This window comes from Natrix helvetica, assembly GCF_964273705.1.
Source record: "Natrix helvetica genome assembly, chromosome: 2".
Lineage (NCBI taxonomy): Eukaryota > Metazoa > Chordata > Lepidosauria > Squamata > Natricidae > Natrix > Natrix helvetica.
Genome location: NC_138552.1, coordinates 159,273,694 through 159,286,085, shown reverse-complemented (window position 1 = coordinate 159,286,085; position 12,392 = coordinate 159,273,694). Strand labels below are relative to the sequence as shown.

The 12,392-nt window shown below is 39.4% G+C and overlaps 1 protein-coding gene across 1 annotated transcript in view; it reads left to right on the top strand.

The window, feature by feature from the left end:
- CSMD1 (CUB and Sushi multiple domains 1) overlaps positions 1-12,392 on the top strand; it is a gene marked incomplete at its 5' end in the record, with an annotated part of 1,188,747 nt that overhangs the window by 835,944 nt on the left and 340,411 nt on the right. The window contains one exon of the mRNA XM_081942958.1: positions 3,742-3,819. Within this exon, the coding sequence (XP_081799084.1) occupies positions 3,742-3,819 (78 nt within the window). The remainder of the gene's footprint in view (positions 1-3,741; positions 3,820-12,392) is intronic.

Here is a 12,392-nt window from a genome sequence, read left to right as displayed (position 1 = left end):
ATTTCAGCAAGGCAAGACAGAAGGTCTGTGCCCGAGCTGAGCCAAAAGACAATCAGCTTGACTGCCTAAGGAGAATGAGGTTTTGGAAACACTAATATGGTGCTAGTGTTGAACCAAGTAAAAATGTCATGTGTGACCAACCAAATATCTCCCCGCACAAGAGAGGATTAGAACATGTTAGTTCACTCAGCTGTTTGAATTATTTCCACCCCCCAAAAAGGATTATTTGAATTTTCATATAGTGTTATTTCTGACCTGAGAATAGGAGTGTACATGTTGATCTAGAAGCAATGCAAAGAACCACTTGCTAAATTTTTTTAATTAAAGAATTTAATAGTTTTTACAAATATTTCCCCTCCAACCCTCCCTCCCCCCAACCTCCCAGAGCAAAATACAGGGTATAGACATTTAACAATCATACACTAACATAAGCTAACTAACTATAGCAGCGATGTCGAACCTTTTTTGGCTCGCGTGCCATAAGTGGGGGGAGCGCAGGGGGGTCATGTGCAGGCATGCCGCACCCATAATGCAATGTGCTGGCCCCAGTGTGCATGCGCTCACTACAGGCGCTCCCCCTCCCATTTTTACATGCTTTTTTCGCCCTCACCAGGCTCCAGAGGCCTTATAGCAGCTTGGGGAGGGCGAAAACAGCTTCCCCTGCCCCCCCCAGACGCCCTCCGGAGGCGTCAGCGAAGCCTCCGGACAGTCCCTGAAGCCTTCAGAATGCTCAAAACGATCCTCTGAAGTCACTTCCGGTTTGCTCGGAGGATCGTTTTGAGCGCTCCGAAGGCTTCAGGGACTTTCCGGAGGCTTCCCTGATGCCTCTGGAGGGCTTCCGGGGGAGCGGGGGAGGCTGTTTTTGCCTTCCCCAGGCTCCTATAAAGCCTCTGGAGCCTGGGGAGGGCGAAAAATGGCTTTAAAAAAGCGTGAACTCAGCTGGCTCGCACACGCATGCACGCTGGCCAGCTGACAGGGAAGCGCCTCGCGTGCCCTGACAAATGGCTCCACGTGCCACCTGTGCACGCATGCCATAGGTTCGCCATCACTGGACTATAGCATCCTACCTTCTCTTGTACTTTAACTCCCCTTTTATTAAACTAACTTTAGATAGGTTGTAACATTCCTTGTTCATTCATAAGCTAATTGAAATTTATTAGTCCGATATTTATTTTGAATGTAGTCAATCCATCTTCTCCATTCCCATTTGTATTTCTCATCTGAATAACCCTTCAAATATGCTGAGATTTTGGGCATCTCTGCTAAGTTTACTACTTTTAACGTCCATTCTTGAATAGTAGGTGGTTCTTCCTTCTTCCAGTACTGCGCCACCAACAATCTTGCTTCCGTTATTAAGTTCAAAATCAAGTTAGTCTCTATAGTTGTACAATCTGTAATTATATCTAACAAGAACATCTGGGGAGTGATTGCTAAATTTTTGACACCCCCCCCACCCCCCCGAGCAGATTGTCATCCTGAGTTTTTGATGCTGATAATCAGCCAAGGCAGGAAACAAGGCTGAAAAGATATCATTAACAATTAAGAAAGACCCTTACAGTAGGTGAGAAGCAGCTAAACAATTGGGATGGTAGGAAATGTGTTGAAGGTTTGTAGTAAGTTGTCCCTCTCTGTGCCTCACATAGAGACCACAATCTTAAAAAAGTGACAATGCTTTTATGTCTCCTATGAAATTCAATAATGAGATCATTAATAGCCATTTGGGAATTTCAAGCACATTGAAGGAAACTGTCGGCTTTGCTTTCTCTTCTTCACCATCCACAAAGAAGAGAGTTCTCTGATTTCAAAGGCTTTTTAATGGAACATCCCTGGGTCATCTATTCATTTCAAAAGGCTTTCTAAGATTTGCTATTTTGGGAACCTGGCAGAAAGAAACTAGCACAAAATGCCCCCAATATAACTAATAATACACCAACCAGCATCTAGAAACTGCTTTGGTAAATGGCTTACGAGCAGCAACATGTTCAAAACAAGCTCCCAGGGCAGATCAATTGTAACTAAGATATCAGAAGATGTTTACAGTGCTGCTTTCATAAATGATCCTGACCACTTCTTGGTGTGACTTGGTATACTTTTTTTTTTTGTATGTGGGGGGAGACAGGTAGCTTTCTATGTAATAACCCAATTTGGACACCAACATGGAGATAAAGAGCTGTGCTATCTATCTTTGATGGATGAATTACTTTAAGTCTCTACTGGAAGAAATTTACTGCAAAAAATATTTTGGACTATGGTACTATTTTCACTACACCATTGTGGCCAAAATCTGGCCAAACTGAAGCAATCAAATCACTTTGAAGATACAACACACTGTTGCATTTTGTTTAATACTCCCTTGGCTTAATTTATGATAAAAGATAAACACAAAAGATAAGTTGTCACATCCGGCCAGAACATCAGATTTTTTTTCCAAGCAGGCATATATTGAGCTGACATAAGAATAGTAGCAGATTTTTTTTTAAAAAAAAAAACAATTTTAAAAAATCCAGAGAACCCTATAAAATGAAATTGGGAATTTTCAGGAAAAATATGGAGGAATCACAAGAAAGGCTGCAAAAGGAAAGATAAATGGGAGAAAACTTTATCCCTGCTTCTAAAATCTGTTGGACCAAAAGTCACCCTCAGCATAAATTCCAATTGTTGTTGATTAGAAATACAAATTAGTGGTAATTGCCCTTTTCTCTATAGAAAAACCAATTCTGAAATAGAGTATTTGGAAATAGAGAACTACAGGGAATGGGAAGGATGAGTATGTTCAGTTTACTGTTCCCAACAAGCAACTCCTCCTTACAGAGATTCAAATGATTACCGTGAGCATCTTGTGTCTATTTGCCCTGGAGGCACTGAAAGGACTTTCAATGTATGGAATGGTTGTTGAGTTAAGATGTTAACATTTTTCCCTCTTCCCTTCTGGCTCCTATTTTCTTGTTGTGAAGTATTTTTTAGATGGTGAAAGGATATCGTGTTATTGATCTAAGTGCTAACCCTAAAAGTATTTCTGACTGAACGGCAGAATAAAAATGCTTAAATAAATGCTGGGAATGTTTAAAGAGAAAAACGTGGGCACTACATAGAACATAGAAAGTGGGAGGAAAACTTAAGTAACTTTGTCTTACATTGGGTTAACTCATCCACTTTCCCTCTCCTCTGAGAATTTTTTTTTTCCTACAGAAAAGGGATTGATGATATACATACTTCATTTGGTTAATGTGTCTCTTAAACTCCATGCAATCACCGAGCTGCTTGCTTAAGACATGTCACATAGGAAGTACATTTCTCAGCTCTTCCTGTTGATCACTTATACAAAAACAATAAGTTTCAAAATTGTTCATTCATTGTGGTGCATAAATGGTTGCAAGCACTAAAAAAAAAAAAAAAACACCAAAACGGCATGACAGGAAAAAGGCAACCCATTTAGTATCTTGTACTTTTGAGTCTGATTTACTACAATCGATTGCAATATCTGTATCCATTTTCACATATCATAAATGAATATTCTACAAGTTAACAGTAGAACAATTGAGAATTTTTGATAGAAGAAAAAATATTCCTCACAAACTTAATTTCAAAAGGTGATAAAATGAAATATTTACTTACGGGCAAACACATTGATACCTTTTCATATGAACTTGAAGAATTCTTGAGGGCAATGTTTTTTTTTTTCTCTGTATGAAAAAAAAATGTGCAGGAGTCTGGGTGTGACTGTTTTGTTTTCTTTCACAGTGAAAAAGGCAATTGAGCTGAAATCGAGAGGCGTCAAGATGTTGCCCAACAAAGACAACAATCACAAGAATTCTGTTTGTAAGTTTGCCACTTTTTCTTTACAGGATTAAAGTCCTAAATATACAACACTTTAATAGATGATCAGAGTTTTAATGTAAAACACACAAGATGATTAAAATATCAATTGGGAAAAAAAGTATTAAACAAGATACACAGCAGCCACCATTAGATTGTTTTCTATGTTTTGTTGGTCTGCAAATTGTTGACCTGTTATGCTATGTTATGTTTTGGTACACAGACTTCTGCAGAATAACATACACTAAATTAGGTATCATTCAGGTCTGTCCCACCTCTTCCTCTTGGTCAGTCCATTGGACTCTTGTACCTGATCTTGTACTCTTGTTCCTGACCTGCCACCAACAAGGGGCAAGGCAGTAAGAACATGGAGCTATTAACCTGAAAATTGGTTAATAGTTCTGGACCTACTGGTTTTCTGTTTCTTCCTCAGAGAGAAGGAATAATTGAATAAACAGTTTGCAAGGATCAGACTGAAATGGCTATATCAGTGATGGTGAACCTTTTCAAACTGGATGCCAGAAACCCAAAGACCAGGTGGCTGGTGCGCATGCGCACGCCAGTCACCTGATCTTTGGGTTCTGCAATGCCAGCTGGTCTTCATGCGCACCGGAGTGCCAGAAATCTGAAGATCAGGTGGGCGGCAGAAACATGCACATTGGCCAGCTGATCTTCCAGGTTCCGGTGCTCTGGCATGCGCAAAGACCAGCTGGCCAGCACAAATGCCCGCGACGGAATCCAGAAGAGCAGCTGACAACAGCATAGGCTCACCATCACGGGGCTATATAATCTCCTGATGAGTATAAATTTTCTCTCTCAGCTACCAATACAATAGATGCTAGGTGGCCAGATATGAAATTCGCTACTGTTTATCAAGAAAACAAATGTGTTACCATATTTCCCCGAAAATACGACAGGGTCTTATTTTTTTTTTTACTTACAAAATATGGCCTTGGGCTTATTATGGGGGAGGGCTTATTGTTTTGGGGTTGCCGGGCGGCTGCTCCCTTGCGAACTGGCTCCTGAAGACCCGGGCACAGCCTCAGGGGCCAAGCAGCCATGAAGTGACTAAACTCACGAGCAACCGCCTGGCAAACCCCCTCTCCAGCCAGGCAGAGCGCCATTCACTGACCTAGGGGGTATCCCTAAGGTGCCAAGCCACGTGACGCTCTGCCCGCTCTCTAGCTCCTGTGGCTTGGCACATTAGGGATACCCGCTACGTCAGTGCATGGAGCTCTGCCCGGCTTGGAGAAGGGGGTTGTGCGAGTGCCTGTTCCACCCCCAGCAGCCATGCTTCCTAGCCTCAACATGTCCAGGCCCAGCTCTCCCTGCAGCAGCCGCCACCGCCGCCACGCTCCCAGCATAACGTCTTCTCCGGTTCCAAACTCCCAAACTCGGCTGCCGAGTCTTCCATCAGCGGCTGCTCTAGGAGTGCGCTCTATGGTTGTGGGCTGGCTGCTGGAAGACTCTCTGTCTGTTTGTATTATAATAGCAATACAAAGCAAATTTTTGTATTGCATTGCATACAAAGGTAACCACACCTTTGCTTTATTATCCAAACTTTCTTCTTCTGCTTTGTCTGGTTTTTGAAGTGCCAGACAGCCTTGTCCTAGTATTACTAAGGAGAAACCTCAGAGAATTAGAGGTCACAGTGTATTTAAACAAATGTCTGCTTCATGTCGCTCTATGAAGTAAACATCAAATCTCTGTTGACTATTGAGTGAGTTCCCAGGACTGCATATTTAGCATAAATGAATGTGATCTTGCAGTAATGTTTTGCGTTAAAGGGATATATCTTTGGTGTCATCTTATTAACTAGAATTTGCCACACTTCAGAAATTGTTGGTTTCGGATGCAGTGTTCATGAAAGGGGTGTGTGGGGTGGTGGGGTGGGGGTGGGGGTATGTGCATTTGACATTGCACTTTCTGAAGGCAGCAAATTCTGCCTATGATGCAAATCTTTTAAAATGTAGCATTTAATTACAGAAAGTAAAAAAAGAAAAAAAAAGCTGCATGCAGTGATCTCACAAACCATTGCTGATCAGACTATCCATTTGAATTATTAATGGAAATGGTCAGCTAATTAAATTCAACTTTTCACTAATTCATTATTGTCACCAGATCTATAAATAATTCTTGCCAGAAATACATAATATAATATTACTTGTTAGATGCACTTAGACTTCCTTGCAACGTTTCTGTGCAGGAGTCTGGGTATGAATGTGAATTGGGGAAATAAGTGGGAAAATAATAATCTTCCTGGGGAAAATATATATTAGGGCAAGAAGGAAGAACTGGCATTCGATAAGGCACAGCCAGTTATTATATATAGAACCAATTTGATACAGTGGTCAAGGCATCAAACTAGAAGTCAGGAGAACCTGAGTTCTAATCCTGCCTTGGGCACAAAGCCAGCTGGGTGACTTTGGGCCAGTCACTTTCTCTCAGCCCTAGGAAGTAGGCAATGGCAAACCACTTCTGAGAAACCTTGCCAAGAAAACTGCAAGGATTTGTCCAATCAATTTCTGAAAATCATACATAGTTGAATAGAAATAAAAAAAGGCAAAAGTACTACCTTATTTGACAATATTTTTTGTAGCTAGATGTTTCTTGAATAGGATACCTATGACATTTTGCCATAATAGCAGAACACTTTATTATATACATATTGTGACATATTGCTCTGTTCAGAAAGGTTAGGACTTGCCTTCTCCAATGACTTTGGGGCAGATCACCTTGCTTTATTGTCCAATATGGATAGTTTTGTCTATGTATTCGGTTTCCTTTCTAATCGTAGGTGAAAATTGGTTCTCTGAATGAGACAAGGAAGGGAGATCTTAAAGGAAAATATTCATTTGCTTGCTATGGCCTACAGGCAGAAATATTGTTGAATATTATGCGGCTAGTGCTGCTTGTTTACTTTTATAGTGTTGATGTTCCATTTAGTGTAGAGATGAAGAAAATTGAGTTATTCTTAAGGCGATGATTTTTGCCATGTAGAGTCAAAGAACAAATGGCTTTACAGATTCAGTATTGATCCGCTGTAACACATTTAGATGAATTGATGGTACATGCTGTGTTACTCAGCAACTGATACTCAAACAGCTAATTCTGGGCCACAAATATCCCTGCTGATTCACCGCTGGATGTAAGTGCAGTAGGGGGTAAAAAGTATGATTTATTTTAGCTGTTTGAGGAAAATTATAACTAGCATAATCCATAGGGATAAACACTGCTTATGATAAACATGGTGATACAATTGTGTAAATATCTGCCTGATTTATCACCGTCTTCTTAGCACTATGTGACCGTTTTGAAAAAAATTAAAATAGTACATTTCATCAATGTCTCACTGATCCAAATTCAGACCTTGGCAATTGATTCGTATTTATGAAGGTTGCAGAGTCCCAGGGTCCCACGTTCACCTTTTGAAGTTTTCTGACAAGCAAAGTCAATGGGGAAACCAGATTCACTTAACAACCGTGTTACTAACTTAACTGCAGTGATTGACTTAACAACTGTGGCAACAAAGGTCGTGAAATGGGGCAAAACTCACTTAACTAATGTCTTAATAAGCAACAGAAAACTTGCGCTCCGTTGTCATCTTAAGCCAAGGACTATCTGTTGACTCTTCTCCTACCACTTAGAGGAAAAGCCAAGTTTTGCACTTGGACTACAAGTTGTTTTCCCTGTTCTAGAACATGTATGTTGTCTTCATCTGGGGACCTGACTACAAATCATTTCCATAACATTAACATAACAATACAATAATAATTAAAAGTCTATTTCAACAAACCTCTTAATTCTTCTTAATGCCCACCTCCCTATAGCTGACAGATTCACTTCTGTGATTTTTTGGCAACACAATTTTGCAATCTTCTCTCTTTTGCTGGTAGGTGAAGGACCCTACACACCTTGCAATATGTAATTGTTTATATATGTTACTGTGAAAGTCCGAAATCTGGTGAATGTCAACATTCACCGGTGAATGTCGACATTCACATAGTCGCTTGGTGTATGTCCAAAATATTTGCTAAATACCCTTATCCTCTCGACACCCTTACCCTAATACCCTTATCCTCTCGACACCTCGGCTCCTCGCTTCCTTTTAAGCGTCTTCTATTCGCGGACTTCTTTTTTTAAAAAACCTGCAATCCTGCGCGGTTAGAACGAGTAGTTTCCAGGACCACGAATTGAAAAGCAAAAGTAAAGCGTTACGCTGACTCGTTATATATATGTCACCGTGAAAGACCGAAATTGGTATGTGTCGACATTCACCGGTGAATGTCGACATTCACCAATTTCGGTCTTTCATTCACCGGTGAATGTCGACATTCACCAATTTCGGTCTTTCGTGGTGACATATACATTTTTTTAAAAAAAAAAGTCCCTTCAGATAGAGTGTGCATATAATTTGCAAAGAAAGTCAAAAGACAGGAGTGGCAAATTGAAGAGGTAAAATATCCCGGAGTTGTTCTTTAATGTATTGTTGCGCAGGAAGCAGACATTTCACCTCCCTATTAAACTTGGGCTAATGTGACCTCTGAAACTTGGGTTTCTGTTAAGGATAAACATCTCTGCGCTCTCCCTTAACCTCTCTCATTGCGCTTGGGTCCTGTCTCATTTTCTCCTGAACAATGTTTGCTCAGCTTCCTTTTTCTGCTTCTTTGTTGTAGCACTGGCAATAACTTCAGGAGTTTGCTTAAGTGCTTGTATCTCAGAACAATTCCACTTGATTCCAGGAATGGGGCTGTTCGTCTTCACAACTCTTAATGATAGATGGAAGTCTCAAATGCATACGTGACCGTTACCTGAATATTACCCAGCATAGAATCTTTCTCTTCTCTATATATAGAGATGATGGTGGCGATGATTTATTTAAATTTTGTTATAGCTGCACATGCTGGAGCATTCCATGTATCGAATCCAGAAACAATGACAGCAGTTAAAACATAGCTACAAAGATAACCTAGCAAAATAGTTTTTATAGCTACTGAGATGTAAAGATCGCTTGGATCACTTGCATCTTTGTAGGTGTCTCTGAACTTAGTGAGCATCCATTTCCAGCACGTGTTTACTGAGGGCCCATCAACCTCCTAATTATTGTTACTGCATTGATAGCATTCATGGTATAAAGATCCTAAGTCTACTGGATGTTGTCTTTAGTATCTGCTGTATGAGTGTCTTGGGTAGTTTGATTTTTCTACAGCAGATTTTTTTATATGGTCAAGTTTCCAACAAAATTCTTAATTTTAAAGGGGTGGCATTCTATAAAAGGGTATCCCAACAGCAGTAACATACCTTACTTTATTTTGGGTGATATGTTCTACCCCTAGAGGCATCTGTCTGTAGTATTCTGGATCCAGGGTCTTTGCCCTAGGACATGAGTGTCAAACTCGCCACATCACATGATGTTTTGTGATGTTTTTTTTTTTCTCATTCGCGGAGCTGGGGTGGGCATGACATGCACCTGATGCATCCAGTCTGTGGGCCACCAGTTTGACATCCCTGTCCTTGGAAGACATTCTTACCTTATCTCCATCTGCTTGCTCACTGTCATTAGGTCTCTTCAAATATTGGGAATATCTCCTGGTCAGCTCCATAGCTAAAGCCATGTTACAACCAGACTGAAAGATTACAGGCCCTTCTATAACCTAGATAGGTAATATGCCCCATGGAGGTTACAAATAAATATCTCACAAATCATCATCCAAGAAAAGCCAAATGCCAAGAGACAGATAACCTTTTAAAGTCAAGAATGCATTCTATAAGCCCATTTCCCATTTTGTGGTTTCTGCCATAAAATCTAAAGCATTCAGCAATAATGGTAGGCTGGGATTTGTCGTGGTGCAGCTGGACTGCTGTAAGTCTGCGGTGTGAGAGTTCGGTGAGCTTCATGGGAGCACAGAATTTTCAGGGGATTGTATGACCTTTGCAGGGAAAATGGTAAAAAATTAGCCATCCTCTTTTCTTGAAGAATATTATTTGCAGCAAACCACCTCTCAACCTGTAGCTGTATAAAAGTTAACTCCCCTGCTGGGTCAGAAAATCATTGCTCTCGTGCCCATTATGCACTGTGGTGCAAATAAAGTGCACAGATAACTTTCCACCGAAACATTGTGACCTGCATTAAGCTGATGGACAGAATTTTTTTCCTTTCTTATCAATATAATAATTTTAGGATTCTGTTAAGGTGATCCCAAGTAAGAGACACTTCTCGGTCAGCAGGAAAAAAACTCTGAAGAGAAAAATTTTATTCTGAACTGCTGTACAGCCTAAGTAATATATCCTTTTGCCATATTTCTTGATGCATCCAACTCTAAATCTTTCATTACTCCCATACCCAAATTGCAACAGTGCTGCACAAACATGAAATACTAAGCAGACAACATAACAGCTGAAGTTGGAGAGGGGAACACCTGCGTTTATTTATTTGATTTATCTCCCAACACAGTCAAGTTTGACTCTTTCCAGCTTACATGATATAAGAACATTTCAGAGCATCTGCTATGAGCCTGAGAAATAAAAGCAGTTCAAAGCAAAGCAAACCCAAAACAGTTCTAACAAACAAAGTAAAAAAAAACAAAGAGACAGAGACAGAGACAGAGACAGAGACAGAGAGAGAGAGAGAGAGAGAGAGAGAGAGAGAGAGAGAGATGGTGCAATCTTAATTAGAATGTCTCAGCCTTCATCAGCTTCCCAGAAAGGGGCAGGCAGTCTACTGTAAGAACATTCTACCAAAAAGCAGCACCTCCTGGCTTCAGCCTCCTATATTTCCTGAAAGTGGAGAAGTAGAAGCCAAAAAAACCAAACCCAAACGTTTGTTTGTTTGTATGGCTTCTTCATTCACCAAAGAAAGTGTTTTAACTAATGTTCCAGGAATTGCTTTGGGAGACTTAAAAGGACAGGTAGGGATTATTTATGGAGAAAATCTATCTATGTGGTCATTGGCAGATGCAAACTATTTGATGACACATAATCAATCAATAATTCAATTAATCAATCAGGATTTTAATGCCTTTGGTGTCAAAATAGACTTGAACATAGGTATTTCTGTTTAATTTCTGTCTAAAATGGGATTGACTACCGTCCTTCAGTTCTGGAAAGTATCTTTATATCTGAATAGCTGAGAGTCCTACTGAAGAAACTCTGCCTATATGTACTTGGACTATATTGTTTCTCTAGTGTAATGGACTCCAAGAAAGTTATCAAAAAGTGAATTTGGAATCTTGATCTCCCAAAAAGATCTGATTACCACTCTTGAAATGATTTCCTTTCCAAAAGCTTTATTTTTTAGTGACAAAATATTTGGATATTTTCTTTTCACTGTGAATGGATGTGATAAATAAATCACTGTTATTTCTTCAGTGATTGTGGTGAATTATATTAATCTCTCAATATGACATAGCTTTCAAAGGAAAATTATTTTCAAATTTGATCATTCCTTTAATTCTTAAAAGCAAAGGTTCACTATATGTTTTACTGTGACTTGATCATATCATTGTATAAAGAGTGGGTTCATTATTGACATTAGGATTTTACCATTAACGTTCTCTGTTTAACACCCTTATTCCTCCAAAGAAGGAAGGTTTTTATCTTAACAGTTAAATATAAGAGGTGAAGTGGTTGCAAAGAACTGAAAAAAAGTGTTATTCATTGCCACTATTAATGTACTACTAAAAAATTAATGTGCTCCTGCTAGCTCATTCTTGCTTCAGTAAAATGCATGTTGGAGTAATTAAAATACAAATTATTTAAATATGTAAGAAAAAATATTACATAAATACTTATAGGAGGATTGTTTAACCATTAAGACATTAAGACATTTTTATACAATGGGGTCTTTTTAAAGGTAGCAGTGATTAGCATACATGAAATTAATATTCTATTTTCAACAGGAATAAAAATAATAGAAATAAGCCATTGTGTAATTCCATTGATTAAATCTCTTGACTGTTGATTCCTCTAGTCTATACAGTCTTCTCTGTAGTTTACACCTAATAAAACAATGCAGAACAATAACAGTTCTAAATCAAGGAAAGAACACTATATGGGTAAAAAGATTATATGCATCCATATTTTCCCAAAGTGTTTCCCTCCTCACAGGCACTTTTTCTAGACTAAGATTTGCATCTGGGTCTATCAGCCTTACAAGGCACACCAAACAGGAAACATGATGCGCTAATTCTATTTTATTGTAAATCTACATTAAGGGAATCTTGCAAATCTGAAAGTACATCTACCCCCCATCTCATTTCCTTCACAGTCTCTTCTTTGTTATTGAGGGTCCTTCTATAATCACAGCCTTTTCAAAAAAAAGTTATGTTTTTTAAAGGAATTTGCTAAAAAAAATTGGGACCACTGTCTTTTTTCACAGAAATAGATCTCAGGAACTATTTTTAGTAATAGCAATAGTGCTTTTACAGCTCTAAGTGGTTTACAAAGTCAGCCTATTGCCTCCAACAATCTGGGTCCTCATTTTACCCTTCTCAGAAGGATGGAAGGCTGAGTCAACCTTGAGCTGATGAGATTCGAACTGCAGCTAGCAGTCAGCTAAAGTAGCCTGTAGTACTGCA